Source organism: Musca autumnalis, unplaced genomic scaffold, assembly GCF_047663935.1.
Source record: "Musca autumnalis isolate F117 unplaced genomic scaffold, ASM4766393v1 scaffold_5, whole genome shotgun sequence".
In the NCBI taxonomy this organism is placed as follows: domain Eukaryota; kingdom Metazoa; phylum Arthropoda; class Insecta; order Diptera; family Muscidae; genus Musca; species Musca autumnalis.
The window spans coordinates 154,903,525-154,924,086 of NW_027412088.1; the positions used below are offsets into that span (position 1 = coordinate 154,903,525).

A 20,562-nucleotide genomic window follows, 5' to 3' on the forward strand; every position below is an offset into this window, starting at 1 on the left:
TACAAAAGCTTTTGATGCCCTTAAGAGAGATTTTATATGGAAAGCACTAGAAGCCAGAGGCATACTGAGTAAGATAATTCGACTAATTAAAAAGAAATATGAAGGAAGTGTTTGCAGAGTTCTTCATGAGGGAAACTTGACTGATCCATTTAGTACCAAAAGTGGTGTAAAACAACTCGGAATGCCAAGCAACTCGGAATTCCCTGGGGACTTACAAATAAGCTTTCAGAGCTAATATACGCGGACGACGTAGCATTAATTGCGGCCAGACATAGTGATATGCAAACCAAAGTTACGTGTTTAGCAAATGAAGCACGTAAAGTTGGACTAAAAGTCAACATAAACAAAACAAAGAATATGCCCATCAACTCTGCAGTTAACACAAGCATATTTTTAGACGACGAGACCCTACAAAATACTAGCGAATTCGAATACCTAGGAAGTCAAATTACGATGGTGGGGCAAGAAAGGATATGGAGGTTAGAATACGCAAAGCCAGAAATGCTTTCGGAATGCTAAACAATGTATGGCGTAATAACAGTCTACGTCTGCACACCAAAATACTAATATTTAATAGTTCCGTCAAAACAGTACTATTGTATGGATGCGAGACATGGCTTGTGCGAAGGCAACGACGAGCAAAATGCAAGCGTTTGTGAATAGATGTCTTCGAGCAATTCTCAAAATATGGTGGCCTAATACCATAACAAATGATAGATTATGGGAAGTAACAAAACAAGATGGCATTGAAAAAGACATTCGAATGAGGAAATATGGCTGGCTTGGGCATACTCTGCGCAAACACACCGATGATATACCACAATCAGCTCTATCATGGAATCCGCAAGGTGCAAGAAGAAGAGGAAGACCAAAAGTTACATGGAAGCGAACAATCCAGAAAGAAACGTCCATATCAATAAACGAACTCAGATTCATAGCCCGAAATAGGGAAGAATGGAAACAATACATCAAAGAACTAGAATAAGAAACATTCAAAACATATATTATATTGATAAATAGCTTAAAATATGTATTTTCTTGTGAGTAGGCTAAGTTCAAATTGAATATGCCAATAAAAAAAAAAAATAGAAACAATAATGATACTAATAATAATTATAATCCAAGTAATTATTACGTATGATAACTAGTAATACTGTGCTTGCCTCCAGATTCTACAAACTTACGTATGGTAGATGGTTGATACGCTTGGTGGTCCGATTCCAATGATATAAATATTCTTATCCGCTTTCAAATATCTTTCCAAGAGGTGTATTGATGACTCGTTCACAGAATGATGTTCCTTTAACTGGAATTCTCACAATTCATTAACTTTCTTCAGTTGATGCTACATGTAGCGAGTATCCTTGGAATTTTCCACAGAATATTCTTCTTTACAAAGCGATATTCCTTAGAGGTGTATTGGTTTCTTCACAAGGTTATATTTCTTCAATCGTTCGTTCACCATTCATAGACTTTCGCCAATTGACGTTGAATGTGTCGGGTATCCTTTGGAATTTTCGCAGGACATGCAATTTTAAAATTATCGATCCGTTCTCTATAAAGCACAATTTTAAATCGCATCCAATATCGTCGATTTGTTTTCCATATGATTTGGGTATTCAAAACTATTAAAATGTTCACAGGATTACTTTTTAAAAAGGACGAAAGCAGGATCGCCAATTGTGGCCCCAATCTGATGCACAATGATATCAATTAATTGTGGCACACGATTTCTTTATAAAAAGACAATGTATTTTATTAATGTACAAAATTTGAATGAATAACTCAATGCATATTTTCATATTCAAATTGAAAACTTATAAAAGTCAAAACAATGTGAACTACGATATAAATTATTTGTTGTAAAGTAACATATAGTGTACCTACACTTTTCGATAACAAACTTGTTCAGTACAAGAGAGCGAGTTGAGACAAAAAAGTTTTTGCAAGTACTATAGTTTAGTTATCGGACAGACATATTATCGAGCATTTTATACCCCGGTTACACTTAACCGGATTAACCCAGTGGGTTTGGGTATCAAATATCATTTCCATTTGGGTATCAAATATCATTTCAAATAAATCCTCATGAAGTGGGTTAACCCGGCAAAAAGCTCTGGTGTAATATCCCATTTAGATATGACATCATTAGCCGGATTTAGCCCATTATCAGGTTTTATTTGCTAAATCCGACCATAATCTACCAGATTTCCCATACTTCGTATTGAGTGGATTTCTTTTAAATCCGGCATAAATCAGCGTATACAATTCTGTTTTTTGCAACATGTTGCTAGAAAATACAAAAAGTTGCTAGCTGGCACAAGAAACAAGGTAGATGCATCGGTGAATTGCTACAACAAAAATAATTTAAACTGTCAAAATTTGTAAACAAGGCGAACAAATTAAATTTGCTTTGATATACAAAGTTGATTTTAATAAACCAATAGTAATATTTATGATGTCTAAACAATAAAATAATAGAATATTTTATATATGTAAAAGAGTTGAAAGTTTTATACGTTTTCGACCCGGTAACGTTACCTATGGATTGAAATTATGAAATTTTGCATACACGGGAGATATCTATGAACTCATAGATAACTACGTGTAGAAATTACGGGCATTATGCCCGTAATTTAAACGTCTACGTAAACGGGTAGGTAGCTACCTATTAGTTATCTTTACCTACGCGTTTGGTAATTTCTACAGGCCATTTACAGAGGCGTGTAATTTTTGAAATCATGTGGTAACATTGGTGATTTTCATTCATGATTTCGCAAAATCATTGCCACATGGAAGTGTTTTTTAACTTTTTACACATTTGGAACTATCAACCAGGTAAAATCCTTGGCCGTTTTTGGCCCGGTAACGTTACCTATGAGTTGAAATTATAAAATTTTGCTTATAGTACGTTTATATATAACCGGATTTAACAAACCCACTGGGTTTTAAATGTCAATTCATTTGGTTATAGGTCAAATAAATCCTCACAAAGAAGGTTAACCCGGCAAAAGTGCTCTAATGTGTACTGCGTTTAACACGGGCATTAGACGTTAGTCAATATTTACATTAGACAATTTTTCTTTGCGGCTGTTGTCAGTTTGTAGGTGAGAGAGGGTGTTGAGAGAGGCAAAGGGTTACCATATGCCTCACCTCTCTCTCCATCAAACTGACAATTGCCGCAAGGAAAATTGCCTAATGTAAATATGGACTTATATAAATAAATTTTTTGTCTTTGTTTTGTTTAACTTATTTTTTCCAGATCAGCATTTTCTATGAACTTAAAAAACGAATAATAAGAAACCAATGGAAGATCGTGAGTATCATGGCATTTAGTGGAGAATAAATAAATAAATTCAATGTGGTGCAAGAACCAAAAATTTCACAAAATATCCATGCTAAGAGTATTACTTAAAATGTCATGCCAAAATGGTTGGTTAAGATGCAATGTGAAGGGGTTGGCGAAGATAGTTGATGAACATGACATGCTTAGGATCCGAAAAATGTCTTGCTGATTGAACCATAATTGTTGGCATTGAACATTTTGCTGGGGTAATGGTATGTTTACATTTACGAAATCCACTCGATTTCGATTGTGTACACGTCAAATGAAAACTCATCTGAAATCGATTGGATTTCATTTGACGTTTAAGCAATGGAATTGACAGTTGAAATCGAGTGCATTTCGTAAATGTAAACAAAGCACAAGAGATACCAATATTTCCAATATTTTTAAGAGTACGAAGGAATGGTAAAGGGTTGTTTACACCATCTATCAATGTCGTGTGAGATGTCAAATTTTCTACCTGCGAATGTTGTACACATAGTGTGACCACTATGAAAATTTTCATCTATCAAAATGATTTGGCAACTCATATGTAAATTTTTCATTTAGGGAGCGCTCTATTTGATACGGCATTCTTGTATGTAAACATAAATTTATCAGCTGTTTTCTGGCATTCTCAAAAAAAAAAGAAAAACAAAATCTTTTAAAAAAGAAAATGGAAAGTTATGTATATTTAAATATTTAGAAAAGTAAACAAAGAGTGTTTATAATGTAATTTTCAGATCGATTGGTCGAAAGAAGCAGTCTTGGAAATGATTGCTTTGTGGCAAAAACATAAATGCCTCTATAACACCAAAAACCTATTCTACCACAACAAACATGCTAGATATTCATTTTCCTTTAACCAAAATTAAAATTTGCGCAAATTTGCAACTCAACAATAAATGTAAACAATGACAAAAACAGCTGTTTTTATATTTATAGGTTATGTCATACGAAAATAACACTTGTAGGTATGAACGCACAAATTGAAAGTTGTATGGATGACGTCAATTTTGACAAACATAGAGAATGTCGAATGGCTGAAAGAAATGACAGCTCATATGACATTGATAGATGGTGTAAACAGCCCTTAAGTGAACATGAACAAAGACATAAAGTAATAAAGACCTGACAAAATGCATGCAACAAAAGAATGTTTACGAAACTATGTATAGAAACATTACCCTTAACAGGTTGCAGTTAACTCAAAATCGCAACCAAGGAGGAACATTTCATGTAATGGTATCCGAAACGAAATTTATGAATTCAAAGATCTATTCAAGAATAATTCCATGTCAATTGGATCGGTAAATTCGGTTAAATACGTAAAAATGTATAAAAGAAAAAAATGTTATATCACCATATCGTAACATAACATTATGTTTAATTCAAAAGCCATTCACTGAAGAATGATAGCAAAAGAAATGTCTTATCTTGTTGTATTTATGTCTTTGACATGAAAATTAAAATATAGTGCAATGTTACTCCAAATATTTTTTGCATTAAGACAGCCCGAGATTGGTCTAAGAAGCATTACTATTTCCATTATTTAGCTGTAATACTCTGGAAATGAAATCAGAAATAAGTTAAGGTGTTTAAGCATCCGGGAATAATGGTCATTTATATAGTACTAGCATGTGCCCGCTACTTCGTTAGCGGAAGTGACACAATTATAAAGAAAATCTCAACATTAAAACTATTTTTTTAATAGAAATTATTTTTTGTTATTTCTGACCGATTTCTGAATTTAATACCCTAATTTTGTCTTCAACCAAAGACATAGAACTGTAAAGACTGGAAAAGATGCATAATGCACAAATGTTTTTGAAACAATGTATATAAACATTTTACCAACAACAGGGGTATGTTAATGATTAAATACCCAATTAAAGAGCAATTCGGCTTATACAAATTGTAGGAAAGCAAAAAGTTGGACTCAGGATTGTATTCCATAGCAGTTCCAGTTCATTGGCGGTTAAAAACGCCTGAAATGGTGACCTACTTAACAAAATGTTGTTATGATATCGCAAAACAGAGCTTAACTCCATCTATTGACAACTGTTAACAATTGAGTTTTCCAATCTTTATGTATTTAAATATTTGTCTTCAACAGCATCTCATATGATCAACAAACCAAACATTATTGAAAGAATTTTTGTTTTAATTTGAAAATCAAAATTTTTACAAATTCATCGTTTGCAATCATTTTTTGTCCAACTGGATTTTAAAGAAAGAAAATCTTTTGTGCGACACCTGTTATGTGAAAACAAAATTATTTAAGAGACGTAAATCATTCGTAAATCAGAATGAAGTTTATACCTTATGCTTTTTAGACTTACATTCTCTATTTTTGAATTTTTGTTTTGCTACCAATTTATTTGTAAATGCACACACTAACACCTTGATCATATGTAATGTGAACAAACAAAAAAATAAAGAGAGTACTTTATACGGTTGCAAGTAACCAGTAACCAGCAATGGTGAATGAACACTATGTGTTCCACCAACATACTTGACAATGTATGAAGTACAAAAAAAAAAAAAAAAAAAAAGTTTATACCATTGTCACCAACTGCGACATCTGTTGCAATGGAAAATAACAACCTTCATTGTCTTTCCAATATGTATTGGTTTACGACAAAATAAATGCGCCTAGAAGTAAACTAAAAAAATTGAAATTGTTTGTGATATTTTACGGTATTAAGAAATTATAGAATTTAATTTGACAAATGTGTTGCCAACTAAGTACATAAGTAATGATAACAGTGAATAATAAGGATTTTTGTTATTGTTATTTGTTGTGGTTCCAGGACGAATTTTGCAAAACCCGGCCTTATCTCGCACATTTGCACCAACAGTGACCTACTGGCAAAATGTCAAGCTCCTAGCTTTAGCCGTTTTAGCTGGGCGTTGATGATGAGTCAGTCAGTCAGTCACTTATCACCAAACTCAAATATATAATAGATGACGCAGAATAAGATATTATTCCTATTCAGGTTTGACTTTTTATTGATTCTACGGCTTATATGTTCCGTTAGTATTTTTCAAAATAATCGCAGGATTGTATTATTTAATAACTCTATAAATGCATTACGGATGTTTCTTTATTGTTTTTCTTTGTTATCCAAGTATCCCCTGATTTTCATTCATGCTTCCATTGTGGTTTACGTTTTTCTACAAAACTTCTTAGACCTTCCTGGGAATCACTTAGGCCAAGATTTTCCGTCATTTTCTAAAGAAGAAATAAATAATTTAAGTAAATAACTTCATTGCACTAACAACTTCTGCTACTTCTACTTACCTCGGCACCAAGCTTGTAGGCCTCCTCTATAGGCATATTTAATTGTTTATAAAAGAATTCTTTGCCCAAAGCAATAACTGAACGACTTTTATGTTTAATGGCATCAGTAATGTGAGCAACTTCAGCATCTAAATTTTTTTCGGGAACGACACGACTTACAAGGCCTGAAAGCAAGGAAATACGCCAACAAACAGTTATGGTAAATAAACAAAATCTTATAAAACAGACAATTCAATTTAGATTTTCTCGACTTATCAACACTTTATAGATTTTACATAAATATTTACCTGCTGTAAATGCTTCCTGGGCACTCAAGGGCAACCCGGTCATAACCATATAAGCAGCTTGAGGTCTAGACATAACTCGAGATATAGCTATTCCAGGTGTTGAACAGAACACACCAAAATTTGCCCCAGGTGTTGAAAATTTACTACTCTCCGAAGCAACGACCATATCACAAGAGGCAACCAATTGACAACCAGCTGCAGCAGCAAAGCCATTAACTTTGGCAATTACCGGTATGGGGGCCTTATAGATATTCATAATGATTTCACTTAATTTATTAAAAACTTCAGTTTGATATTTAGCACCTTTTTCGGGTACCAATTCTTTAAGATTATGACCTGCCGACCATATTGGACCTTTGGCAGTTAATACAATTGCACGTAGCTCCTTATTTTGCCAATCTGCAGTTAATCCCTCTAGAATAGAATTCATCATATCCATTGATAAGGAATTTCGTGTCTTTGGTTCATTGAGGCAAATTTCTCGTACCCCATCACATTGTGTAACTTCAGTAAAACGATTGCCAGCAGTGGAAGTAGTGTGAAAGGAGGACGATCTTGTAAGGCCAATTGTGACAGTCTGAAAGTAGGGGTAATGTAATGAAGTGTGGAAGTGGGAGATATAATAGAATTGACTTACTTTTGTTAATGTTTTTAAGGTGTTCAACATCTTGGGATACTGTTTTTTCTGTTTTTTCCTTATCACTCGGCAATATAGCAACAAGTGTTGGATCAGCTGTTCAGTTTATATGCTAAATTGAATACCTAAAATACAACTCTGTTTGGGGATGTGCAAAAAATTAAACGTTATTTTTAAAATAAGGTAAGGTCCGGAATAAGAAAAGAATTTTTTCCAATATAAACACACTGTGCTAGGTGTGAAAATACTTGAAATGGCTACCGATAATTACCGTGGAAGTAACAATGACAATTCTTACGGTAAGAGAAGAGGGCTTCTCGTTCGCTATCGACACTAGGTTAACGTCCGATGGAATGACGTCTTGTATGTCCTCATGGATGCGTTTGGGTGGTGGATTGGATTTTTCCATTACAACGTGATGCTTGGGGTGACTCAGTTTATAACATGCCAGCAGGAACTGTCTACTCAGCAACATATTCTGTTACCTGTCTGACATCTGACAGCAGATGATCCACATTTGTCATCTGGACGCAACCCATAGCAAATCCAAGGGCATTGTGTTGTGACGCTTGCAGGGTTCTTCATTGCGTGTCACTTAGCAGAGCGACCAAAGGCCTTAAACATATGTCGATATTTATGTCTCCTAATATTTGCACAGGATGAGCCAGCTAAAGGTTTTTGGAACTATTCCTGACTTTCGCCTTCTGCTTGATGTGGGTGGCGTGCGAAGAAGATTGTCGAACTTGAATTTTTGGCCCCGGAATTCAAAGAAGCCTTCTCTACCATTTAGGTAGATGACAATCCAACGGTTGACATCATTAGGAAGAGTGGAATTTATGATGTCAGAAACCAGCATGCAGTGGTCGACCGTGTGAAATGCCTTGGTCAGATCGAATGCTGCCCCAATGGTCCGTTCGGATGGCCGTCGTTGATTGAGTCCATTCACAATCTTTGTGGTTATGTCTTGCAAAGCCGTGGATAGCTCATAGCACCCTGAAACTATGTTTATGTGAAACAATATGGAAATGCCGTTTCAGAGATGGAAGCAAAAGGGATCCTAAACCCTTTGTTGCAGGTGAATGGAGATCGGACAATAAGATTCTTCATTGGTAGCGAATTTGTCTGGCTTAGTATGGGAATTATGCGAGCTAACTTCCAGATGTCCGGAATAAACAATTGGGCAATTTGATAGTTCCAAGTCCTTTGTCAAGTAGCTCAAACTCACTGCTCGAAATTTCTTTAACATGGTCAGGGCTTTGGACTTTGAAATAATTCTCTCAACTTCTCCAGATGTGAAGGAGATGGGCTGCAAATCACGTTTAAGTGAGTGAAGGAGTTGTAGTTGTGCACATGGGTCAATAACTCCGTCTTCCACATTTTTCTTAGACTTCCGTAGATTTGGCCGAAATCACCGTTGTGTCTATCTTCAGTCATGGTCGGATTAAGTGACATGTTCTCTGCGCAATATGCTAGCTTTTCAATTGGTCGAGGAGTTGACTATTCTGCTTCTCTAACCTATACTCAACAAAGTTTCGTGTTGGTCGTCCACGCCCATAGCTTCGGTTTTGTCAACCGATGACTGGTTTGGACGATTCTTGGCTTTATTATTATACAAAGAAATTGCCGGAAATCGCTATACACTTGTGGCATCATGTACGACTGAAGGTGCCAAGGCATACACACCTTATTAAGCCGGGCCATAATCGCTTGATTTCGACAGCACATGACTTGGTCCACAGAGGATCTAAAAGATCCACGATATTGAGAGAAATGTAGAACAAATGTCTTTTTATTGAAAATACATTATTTTCAAGGATATATGTATTGGTCTGTTCCAGTACTGCAAGAATCTACTAATTTTTACTATATTTTTCGATAACATAAAGGAAAAAATGTTATCGTAGTAAAAAATAGTAACTTCTTGCAGGTTCTGGAACAGAGCATATGTATGTAGACTTTATAAAAATATACATATGTATGTTTGTATCTTTTTTTTCTATCTAAAAACTATTTAAATGCAATAAACCGCAACCACATGTGTAAAAAGGAGAACAAAGGTGATTTACAATTTGTTAAAAAATTACACCAACTAAAGATGAGACCACACCGGTTTGCGTTTTTCCACAAAACTACGTACACCTTCTTTTGAATCGTTTAATTTAAGATTTTCCGTCATTTTCTGTAAAAAATAAGTGAGGCCAAATTAAACATAATTGTTTTCAAATATGTCGTACAAACTTCCTTTCTTACCTTAGCACCTTGTTTATAAGCCTCCTCTAAACTTAACTCTAATTGATGATAGAAAAATTCTTTGCCCAATGCCAATACTGAGCGGCTCTTTTGTTTAATGGCTTGGGTGATTTTTACAATCTCAGCATCCAATTCTTCATTGGGTACAACACGACTTACCATACCTTGGATGTAAGCATCTCTGGCAGTTATGGGATGACCGGTCATTAACATATCCAAAGATTTAGAGTGAGACATGACACGGGTCATGGCAACGGCAGGAGTGGAAGCAAAGACACCGAAGTTGGCACTGAAATAAAGGAAAAAATAATAAAAAATAAACACAAAAATAAAAAAATATTGGCATCTCTTACCTTGGTGTTATGAATGAACTTTTCTCGGAACAGACAATAATATCACATGAAGCCACCAATTGTACACCCCCAGCTGCCACAACACCATCTACTTTGGCCAATACTGGGACCGGGGCTTTTCTTATGTTGTAAATAATTTCTGTTAGTTTCTCAAATACAGCCCTTTGCTGTTCTTCACTACGCTCTGGTACTAATTCTTTTAGATCATGACCTGAAGACCAAACTGGCCCTGTTGAAGAAATTATAATACAGCGTAGATTTGTGTCTTCCCATGTTCGTGTCAGGGCATTGAGAATTTCATTCATCATGCCCAGCGACAGGGCATTACGAGTCTTGGGTTCATTGAGGCAAATTTCTCGAACTCCATTTGTCTCTGAAATTTGACAAAAAGTTCGTTTGGCTGACATTGATGACGTTGATGATGGTGGCATTGTGGAAGAACACGAATTTAAGGCACACAAATTACTGGTTATTGCACTTAGTACTGAGGGCTGAATAGAAATAAAAACAGAATTAGTAAATTTTTAAATCTATAATCTAATCAATACTTTCACTTTGCATTTAATTTGTTCTTGTAAGGCACCATAAATTCATAGGTGCAAATAGTTTTCCTTTGTTTATTTTATTTGAGCAAGGTCACAGTTATATCACAACTATCTTTATAGACAATCCTTGCAAGAACAAACTTTATCACAATTTATTACTTTATTCCATAAAAACAAATGACGCAGCATTTTTATCTAAAAGTTTTAAAGTCTAGTTACTTAAACTGAAAATATGTAAATAAACATTTTCAACAGGTATCAAGATTAGTTGGTCACTGATTTTAATAGAGAGTATAGTGGGAGAGTGAGAGAGAAATGCAAAGAGGGTTCAAGTACTTAACATACTGAAGAAATACTTTTTAATATACTTTTAAATTAAGAAATAATTATACAAAATATGAAATATACAATATTAATTCTTATTTTTTATATTCATGTTTAATTTTCATTGTAGTTTCCGTATATATTCTTTATTATAGATATCTTTCGGCAATCTCTTTTCATTGCAGTAACCCAACACTTAAACAAATTGGTAAATAAAAACAGCTGATCGCAATAGTTCCTGGCTGGTCGGCAAAATAAAACCCAGCAAATAAATTGGAAGTGGTACAATGTCGAGGATTTCACTGCATTTTATAAGCAGTTGCTTTACTAAGCGTTTACACCAGACAGTTTGTCTTCAAATACAACTCTGATTTACTAACACATACATACATTTGTCGTTTGTCTCCCAGCTGTCCATCATTTTTTCACAGACAGTAAGGAAGACAAATTTTTGGCATTTTTGTAAAAATAAGTGAGATAATAATTGAAATGGGTTGAAAACAAAAGAACATGAACAAAAACAAAATATGTGAATGGAAAACAAAAAGAAATTGACGATTTTCATTCAAAATTTTACAACTATTTTTGCAGTTGTCGGGACGCCTACGTCACACAGGCAAGTTGTGGGATTTTGGCAATCAATACATGAAGTCAACTGTCCTGTCATTTGTAAACGCAGGGTTAGAGATCCATACAAAAAAACAGTAGGTTGATTCACACAGACACATTTCTTCAAATGACAGACAAGAGTGTATACATTTCGAACATTTTGTTATAAAATAAAAAAATACAAACTAAAATTGCGAGCATTTTTGTGGTAATTCACGAGAGCGACATTCTTAATGGAGTAAAGTTTGAGTCTATATCGAAAGCTGAACTAGTGATGGGAAGCAAAATCAGTGGCGGTTGTATAAAATGCAGAGGAATAGGAGTGAGTAGATTCAGTTTCTATTAAAATTAATTAACATTTTTATTTATATGCATCTTGGAATATTATTGATCTTATAAATAGGAATATTTATTAACGTTAATTTGAAGGCATTTGAATTGTTTATGTAATACATTTTTATGGCCTAATGAGGCTATGTTGTCACATTATGAAAATAAATAATTAATTTATCATAGCTGTGTTCCAGAACTAAAAAGTTTTTACAATTTTTACGACTTTTACACATTTTATTCGAAAAAGCGCTCCCGTACACAAAAAAGTTGTAAAATGTTCACTTCTCTTTAATCAAAAATGGCGCTGAATGACGCTCTCTTTAACCCTTTCGGCCCCGAACTTTTTTCCTCGCATTAGTAGTTACTTTAAAACAGTGTTCACCAGCAACAACAATTTCAACCGCTGCGTTTGTGTTGGGCACACACATGAGATTATCTCACCCTCTCTAGATAAACATCGTGTGCGTTAATTCATTGCTAAAACAAAGAAGATGATCGGTGGTGAGAGTAACGTTCAAACTCACCACAATTGAGATTGTGTGTGTTCACACAGACACGGCTCGCGAGCCCAGTGGTGATTAACACTGCTTTAAAAACATAAAATTAAAGTATAAGTCAAAACTAAGACATAATATAAATTGGTGGGCGTTACCCCACCTATTTCGGAAGATACAGTACATTTTATCTAAAATTTATTTGCTCATTATTTTGTGCAATTATGTAAATATAAATATTATAATCGTATAGAAGTATACCTCTGACCTTACTTTTGAAGAATCAAAACTAAAGTTTAACATAAAGTTCATACATTTTGATTTAGAAACGATTTAAATAATTTGGACTGTACACATCGATTTTTAACATGGCGTGATTTTCCAGACTTCACATTGAATAATGCATCGTAGTTCTGTTGATCGGGATACAACTGGCACTTTTTTTAATTTTTGCATTCTTAGGACTACAATTAGCCAAAGCAATGTGTTCTTTGAGGAAAAAATTCCGTTAGTTTTAAATAAAATTACGTCAAAATCGAAGTTGCTTATAAGCAACGTTGGGGCCGAAAGGGTTAAAAACTTTTTACACGACAAATTTGGGCGAGTAAAAAAATAGTAACATGGTTGCCGGCGTCTGATTGGCTGTTACGCCGACTTTGACATTTGTTCCAGTTTTTTTGACGTATTTTCCATTTTTCCGTTCCCGAACTATTTCAAAAAACTTGTGTGTCAGAACAAATTTTTTGCAGTTCTCTCTTTTACGAGTTTTACCATTAAAAAGTACGGGAACGAAGCTCATTTGTGTTATTATTATAAAATTTTTATATTCTTGTTTTTCGCATATGCCCAAATGTTTGTAGCCAAAGAAGTAGAAGAATAATGAGTGCAAGTGATTTCGGACTACATCTTTATTTAAAATCCACTGGGTTTATTAAATATGACATCCAATTTATATTATTAGAACGATATAATTCTATATAGTAACGTAGTTACAATTGGTTTAAATTTCAAAAATATGTAAAAATCCGATGTCTATTAATTAAAGTATAAGTCAAGATAGAAGTATACGTAAAGATAGAAACACAATGAAATACACCGCTCATGGTACAATAATTCTTAGGTAGGCCACAGCTAACAGCTGATTACAATTTTTTTTTTGTTATGGCTTAATCTGTCAAAACCGTGTTGACATGCAGAGTTGATATTTATTATTGATCAAAAAAATTCAACTCTGTTTTGTTTTCATTTCAACATTTCGTTCGTTCTTCTTCTTTGTATACTCATCTGTTATCATTCATCAAAACAATTTTGACGTTTTAAGCCATAGCGACAGGGTTGTATTTTTTTGGCGATTCTCATACCTGGCCTACCTATGAATTATTGTACCATGACACCGCTTTTTTCACGCTCAGTTTCGTGTAGAAGATTAAAGGCCAAGTACTACCTAATTCAAATGTTGCCGAATTCATTTGAATTAGGTAGTACTTGGCCTTTAGTCTTTTACATGAAACTGAGCGTGGAAAAGCGGCTTATTTCATTGTGTTTCTACCTTAAAGGAATTGACATTTAAAAACCCAGTGGGTTTGTTAAATCCGCTTATATAAACGTACTATTACCTTCTTTATGAGGATTTATTTGAAATATAAGCAATGGAATTGACATTTGAAACCCAGTGGGTTTGTTAAATCTGGTTATATATAAACGTACTGTTAATCACACAGTGTAAGGTCATGTTTATATTATATCCTTTTGCAGGGTTAACCTTCTTAATGAGGATTTATTTGACGTATACGCCAAGGAATTGACATTTGAAACCCAGTGGGTTTGTTAAATCGTGTTATATATAAACGTACTATAAAGCAACATTATGCCTGTTCTATAACTTCGCAAGTAAAAAGTATTTGCAAGTTCTTTCAAGTACTTGCAACTACTTCTCGTTTCTCTTTTATTGAACAAGTTTGTTATCGAACAGCATTTTGTAAAAGTTTGCACAAATTTGTAAAAACTTTTGAGTTATCGAACAGACCTATTAACTCAATGTGTAAGTCGACGTTAAAACTTTCATACGAAACGTTCGCAGCTTTTAGGAGAGAGTGGTGGTGAAGGAGCTCCTTCATCTCCGCTTTCTCCCAAAAGCTGTACAAGTTTCGTATGAAATTTTCTACGTGTTGGTTTAGAGCAAGCAACTATGGATTCTTTGATCCTTTACGTTAAAGTTTTCTCTTTTACTATGTTATGTAACTATGTCGGGAGTGAAAAGGGGGAATGAGGCATACCAAGATGTCGCTGGTATACGCTTGCCATTGAAGAAATTCGGCCTAGCTCAGTGGCCACTCCTGACTAGCCATAAACAAAATTGATTCATTATTAATTCGCAATCACAAACAGGATGCTTTATTTAAAGAAGAAAAATGATATGATGTTGCTGTTGTTGATATGGGTACCCAAGGTGTTTGTTGGGATACCATGCCCTCCCAATGGATTTTCTACAAAATCCCCAATGAGTCTCATCGATGATGATGACTCCCAAAAATCAACCACCGGCTGCCTTATTACCCCCTACATTACCTTATACAAGTAACTAGCACATAATGACTAATGGTCAACACTATTCAGATTCAGAATTCATTAATTTATTCATAGCACATTCGAATTATAAGATAGGGTGGTTCGATAAGGTATGGTTTCGGAAATCGAATTACAATTATTACTTCCAAAATGGAAGCCAATTCATTTAAGAAATCATATAAATATACGTTGTATAGAAATATATCAATGTTCATACAGGTATACGGCTAAGAATATAGATAGCTATACTCAAAAGATGTATATCCCACATATAATAGTGCTAAATCACACTTCGATTATAACTATCAAAAGTCCTATTCTATCGAGCTCAATTGATTAGGATCATATTCATTCCTTAAAAGAATGATTTAAAATTTTGAAAAGGTTAATAAAAAAAAACATGGGATACACATTAACAATGTGTTGCGCTGTTAATTTCAGATAAATTATTTCAATTTGCAAAAGGTTTAAGTACAAGGAATTGACTTTAGTTCAATTATTTTTATATAAAGAAATTTCAAGATAATTTATAATTGACTTTAAAGGTCATACAAGGTTAAAATATTTGTATAAATAAATTACTCAAAAAAAATATTCATAATAATTACACAAAATGTGCACAAAACTGGACAAATCACGTGCAGCAACCCTCAACTAAATTGTGTTGTAAACGTGTGTATAATTACTGGGTCGGAATACCAAAAATAATATGGATTTAAATTCCAGATAATTTCGTAGAAAAAAAAAATCAAATCTGTTTGTCTTTAGGTCCTCGGCGTTCTTAAAATGTAGTTGTTAAAATTACACTTCAAAATTATGGTAAATGAATTCAAAGAATAACTTTGATATTATTGTGCCGAAATAAAGGCTTTATTTTGGGGTTATAGACGTCTGGTCTCACCTAAGGTTTCTACAATAATTAATTTATCATTAACGCGCCATTATTCATGAACCCATTTCATTCGGGACAAACAAAAATTGATGCGAAAATATTTCTATGAATTTAAATCCGCAAAACATTTCATATATTTTTCCTTTTTTTTTTATGGTTTGCAAAAATGGGCAAAAATGTCCTGAATAAATTCTTATTCCAAAAGGATCACAAGTAAGGAATATGATGACTGTACAAGTTTCGTTGGGTACCGTTACGGCACGTGATGTTGACCCGTTACAAAATCCACTACTTGTATATAGGGATACACACATGTACATATATAATATTATATACCCTTATGTATATAGGAAATACATAAGGTTATATAAAAAAATAACAAATTAGTTCGGCTGACCGTCGAATGATTGAAGACAAAATTTAGATTTCATATTTCCCTGCCTGTGGCAGAAAAATATGCAATGCTAAAAAACAACACGATGTTCAGGATACACACATATTCAGACTCTTCACTTTTGTACTTATCTGTACTATCCTGGCCGGCTACTTGTCGTGTTATAGCCCAAGTTGTTGTAGTTGTAGGCCAAAATTGCTGGTAACTGTTGTTCTTGATCTAAAAGCAGGCTAAAGTTGAGTTGGTATTGCCCCACAGGAATGATGAGGACTGACAATGATTTTAGCTTCCGAACTGCACAAAGATTCGATAGGCAAGGCTAAGGTGTCACACAAAAATGTAATGATTTCCGGAAAATTTTAGGCAATGACGGTGGCTACGGCTGTTGTCCAATATTTGAGAGGGAATGTATGTGTGGGCAGGTGTTATGGCCGGGCAAAAAAATTTCCCCAATAAATTCGTTCTGTGAACACGGGTGGCTTTTACAAAGAGAAAAGCCTTAAATCGGTGTTGAAATTATTTGCACTGCACTCATGCCTAATGTGGTGGAATTTGGCGGGGAGTGCTGTACCGAATTGTTAATGCCAACCGCTATGTGCCTTTGGTCAACCTGTTGGGTAAACGCAAAAAAAATTGCACACGCCAATGTTAGTATGCCGGTTTGGCAAAACTAAAAATTCCACACTAAACTCACCCTTTTATTGTTGGTTTTTAATTCCGCATTTATTTTAATGTTCCGTACGGAAAATATTTAATAATTATTCCCGAAGATTAGAATTATGATATTCTCGAACGGGAGCTATTCAAAATGGCGGATTTGTACAGCAAATTCTTAATTTGCAAATTTTTCCTTATTGGACGACTGGCCGGTTTGCGGGTAAAATTGAAATGAATGCATTCGTATTCGGCGTTCTTGTCATGCCCGAAGTTTGACATTTCTATTGACAGTGATGCCACATTGTCAAGAAAAAGGAACGAAAATGTGTGAAGGGGAACACACGATAAGTTTGTGTGGTGTTGCACACAATCACGACGTCGTATACGCAGCGGCTTACGCCGTTGTTATACAAGGTTAACATAACAACTACTTTCTACTCGACAAATTTATGGTCTGTTCCTTTACTTTTAAAAATGGTAACAGTGGCAAAAAATGGTAAAAGTGGTGAACTGGTCTCATATAAATTGTATGCTTTTTAAAGTAAAGGAACACTTTGCAGGTTAAAAATGGCAAGAAATGGTAACCTCAGGCACGTAAAGGAACAGAGCTTTAGTGGTGTAAAAAGAGGAAAGTCTGTCAAACTGCTGATTTGACAATTAAGGCAAAAAAAAAAAAAACAGAGCAAAATAAAAAAAAAATATATATAATGCCCGTAATTTCAAGACGTAGCTATCTATGAGTTCACAGATATCTCCCGTGTAAGCAACATTTTATAATTTCAACGCATAGGTAACGTTACCGAGTCAAAAACTGCCGTGTTACTTACACCAAGGATTTTACCTGGTTAATCGTTGCCAATGTGTTAAAAGTTGTAAAACACTTCTATGTGGCAATGATTTTGCGAAATCATGAATGAAAATCACCAATATTACCAAATGATTTCAAAATTTACACGCCTCGGTAAATGGCATGTAGAAATTACCAAACGCGTAGGTAAAGGTAACTAATAGGTAGCTACCTACCCGTTTACCCAGACGTTGAAATTACGGGCATAAGTAATACAAATTTTAACCAGAGAAATAAAAACTAGTGCAATTTTTTTGTTTGTTATTATTTTAGGCTCTCATGTTTGATTTTTGACATTGCAGTCAGATATACTATTTTTCCGTTCCCTTATTTTTGGGCAAAACTTGATAATTGAGAGGAAGTTTGACAGTTCTCTCTTTTGATACTTTTACTAGTAAAAAAGTAAAGAAACAAAGCTTATCTCGCGGCCTTTTTCGTTGTATACTTGAATAATTTACATTAGGGCTGCTCATACAAATACTAAAATATTTTGTTATTGTGTTGGTTTTGAAACACAAACATTTTGATATCTTCCCAACATACCATTCACTCAGATTTTACAAAATTTAGGAGAAATGATTCGTATAAACCCAGCAAACCAAATGTCTGATGTCCGACACGTCTGAACAATTTCGGAAGCAAAGTCGTTCAGATTTCGTTCCGATTTCTAAACGATTTTTCGGATAGGAAATAGTTCAGATTTTGTACCGATTTCGGAACGAATGTCGGAAAGAAATTTCTTTTCCGAATTTCCCAAGGGTTTTCTTCAGATTTCGTTACGAAATCGGACCGAAATCGATCCGATGTCGCTAAGACATTTCGTTCCGAAATTATGTCAACCACTTCATACAATTTTCGTTAAGATATCGTTACGATTTCGGATCAGATATCGGACGTATCGTCCGAATTTTGTTCCGATTTCGTTACGATGTCGGTACGATTGGTTTGCTGGGAATACATTCTACAATTACACGGATAAGCTAATAATTAGCATACACATTCATTATTTTCAAGAGAATCAAGTTTCATTGTGGCTACACAAGAATTTATAATTCAAATATATATAATGCTTTTTTTTCGAGTAGTGTTGTTTTGTTGGGTTGTCTTGTGTAATGGAAAAATTGTGTATTGAAATTGTTCATTTCAAAAACAAAAGCTCTCTTTTTTAATTGTGTGAGTGAACAAATTGACACACACCGACAGCACGTGTGCCCCCAATTGAGCAGCCCTAACTTACATACACAATCTTCTTTCCCTTACTTTTTAATTAAGGCTGCTGATACAACTACAAAAATGTTTTGTTATTGTGTTGGTTTTGAAACACAAACATGTTAATAGTTTCCCAACATACCGTTCAGTCTGATTTTCTAACATTTACGACAAACAATTCGTATGAATACATTCTTCAATTACACGGATAATCTAATAATTAGCATACACATTGATTATTTTCAAGAGAATCAAGTTTCGTTTATTCTCCAGTCGCTACACAATTATTGGTCTGTTCCTTTACTTTTGAAAATGGTAAAACCGGCAAAAGTTGTAAACTGATCCCATATGAATTGTGTTGTGTCTGAAGTAAAGGAACGTTTTTCGAGTAAAAAGTGGTAAAAATGTAAGATTCTTGCACGTAAAGGAACAGAGCTTATAATTCAAGTATAATGCTTTTTTAGAGTAATGTTGGTTTGTCTTGTGTAATGGAAGAAAATGTGTGTACTGAAAATCTTCATTTCAAAAACAAAAGCTCTCTTTTTCAATTGTGTGAGTGAGCAAATTGACACGCACCGACAGCAGAAGCGCGCCCTTTGAGGAGCCCCATTTTTAATAGTAAAACTCGTAAAAGAGAGAACTGTAAAAAATTGTTCTAACACAAAAGTTTTTTGAAATAGTTCGGGAACAGAAAAATGGTAAATACGTCAAAAAACTGGAACAAAAGTCAAAGTGTACCAGCCAATCAGATGCCGGCAACCATAGCTGTGTTCCTTTATTTACCTGAGGTTACCATTTTTACCATTTGTTACCATTTTTACCTGCAAAGCGTTCCTTAACCCCAAAAAGTGGTAAAACTGGCAGAGAGTGAGAGAGAGCACAAAAGCCTTTCTCTTCTACCACAGGCTACAAGACAAATTTCTGCAGGTAGAAAATAGGTCTGTACGATAACTCAAAAGTTTGTACAAATTTGCACAAACTTTTACAAAATGCTGTTCGACAACAAACCTGTTCAGTGAAAGAGAATTGGGAGGTGTTATGGGCAAATACATACGGTCCGTTGTGTCACGCGTTTCGCGTTGAAAGCAACAACCACATGAAAAATGTGTAAGTGATGCCAAGTTTGTTCTTGAAGTTTTCATGTTGTTGTTGTAACGCAACGCTCAACGCGCCGTATGTGCAGCGGCCTTTGCAAGTACTTGCAAGAACATGCAAATACTTTTAACCTGCAAGGTTATCGAACAGGCCTACGATTATTTCACAATGAAGAAAAAATGGACGAAAAACAAGAAAAAGTCGAACGCTGACAAAACTAAATTAAAAACTGTGAAATAAAAGACGAAATTTGATTTTTTATGTTTCTTTTTGACATTGCTACCAGATCTACCATTTTTTCGTTCCTTTACTTTTCTGGTAAAAATTTTCATGAGGGAGCAATTTTGACACTTTTCTCTTTTGCCACTTTTACCATTAAAAAAGTAAAGAAACAAAGCTCATGTTACTATTTTTTACACGCTCAAATTTGTCGAGTAAA

General features: G+C 34.4%; 2 protein-coding genes and 1 long non-coding RNA gene across 10 annotated transcripts; all 3 read right to left on the reverse strand.

The window, feature by feature from the left end:
• Nucleotides 1–6,286: 6,286 nt before the first annotated feature.
• LOC141405468 (enoyl-CoA hydratase domain-containing protein 3, mitochondrial-like) lies at nucleotides 6,287–7,700 on the reverse strand. Its single transcript, XM_073989847.1, has 4 exons — nucleotides 7,554–7,700; nucleotides 6,917–7,493; nucleotides 6,630–6,793; nucleotides 6,287–6,560 (listed from the first exon to the last, which is right to left on the reverse strand). Exons 1-4 carry the CDS (start codon nucleotides 7,581–7,583, stop codon nucleotides 6,471–6,473), a joined length of 861 nt encoding a protein of 286 aa, XP_073845948.1. The 5' UTR covers nucleotides 7,584–7,700; the 3' UTR covers nucleotides 6,287–6,470.
• A 1,614-nt stretch (nucleotides 7,701–9,314) lies between these two features.
• LOC141405467 (enoyl-CoA hydratase domain-containing protein 3, mitochondrial-like) lies at nucleotides 9,315–11,324 on the reverse strand. Of its 8 annotated transcripts, none has more exons than XR_012413205.1 (5): nucleotides 10,861–10,995; nucleotides 10,157–10,647; nucleotides 9,804–10,092; nucleotides 9,496–9,732; nucleotides 9,315–9,382 (listed from the first exon to the last, which is right to left on the reverse strand). XR_012413205.1 is itself a non-coding variant. In XM_073989846.1 (4 exons), exons 2-4 carry the CDS (start codon nucleotides 10,585–10,587, stop codon nucleotides 9,643–9,645), a joined length of 810 nt encoding a protein of 269 aa, XP_073845947.1. In that variant the 5' UTR covers nucleotides 10,588–10,647; nucleotides 11,094–11,324; the 3' UTR covers nucleotides 9,315–9,642. The 8 variants fall into 8 exon arrangements, 6 of the variants coding, with proteins under 6 accessions (XP_073845947.1, XP_073845942.1, XP_073845945.1 ...); XR_012413206.1 differs by having other exon boundaries at nucleotides 10,705–10,868; XM_073989846.1 differs by lacking the exon at nucleotides 10,861–10,995 and adding an exon at nucleotides 11,094–11,324 and having other exon boundaries at nucleotides 9,315–9,732.
• A 3,748-nt stretch (nucleotides 11,325–15,072) lies between these two features.
• LOC141405276 (uncharacterized) lies at nucleotides 15,073–17,231 on the reverse strand. The gene is made up of 2 exons (XR_012413174.1): nucleotides 17,010–17,231; nucleotides 15,073–16,925 (listed from the first exon to the last, which is right to left on the reverse strand). It is a non-coding gene; the product is annotated as an uncharacterized lncRNA (long non-coding RNA).
• Between the last annotated feature and the right edge of the window lie 3,331 nt (nucleotides 17,232–20,562).

Coding starts and splice junctions, on each gene's coding strand:
- LOC141405468 (XM_073989847.1), bottom strand. CDS start 7,583: ATGTTGAACACCTTAAAAACATTAACAAAA. Junction 6,794..6,916: donor CCAGGAAGCATTTACAGCAG/GTAAATATTTAT, acceptor CCTTGCTTTCAG/GCCTTGTAAGTCGTGTCGTT. Junction 6,561..6,629: donor CCTACAAGCTTGGTGCCGAG/GTAAGTAGAAGT, acceptor TTTCTTCTTTAG/AAAATGACGGAAAATCTTGG.
- LOC141405467 (XM_073989840.1), bottom strand. CDS start 10,890: ATGCTGCGTCATTTGTTTTTATGGAATAAA. Junction 10,648..10,860: donor ATTTGTTTTTATGGAATAAA/GTAATAAATTGT, acceptor ATTTCTATTCAG/CCCTCAGTACTAAGTGCAAT. Junction 9,733..9,803: donor CTTATAAACAAGGTGCTAAG/GTAAGAAAGGAA, acceptor TATTTTTTACAG/AAAATGACGGAAAATCTTAA.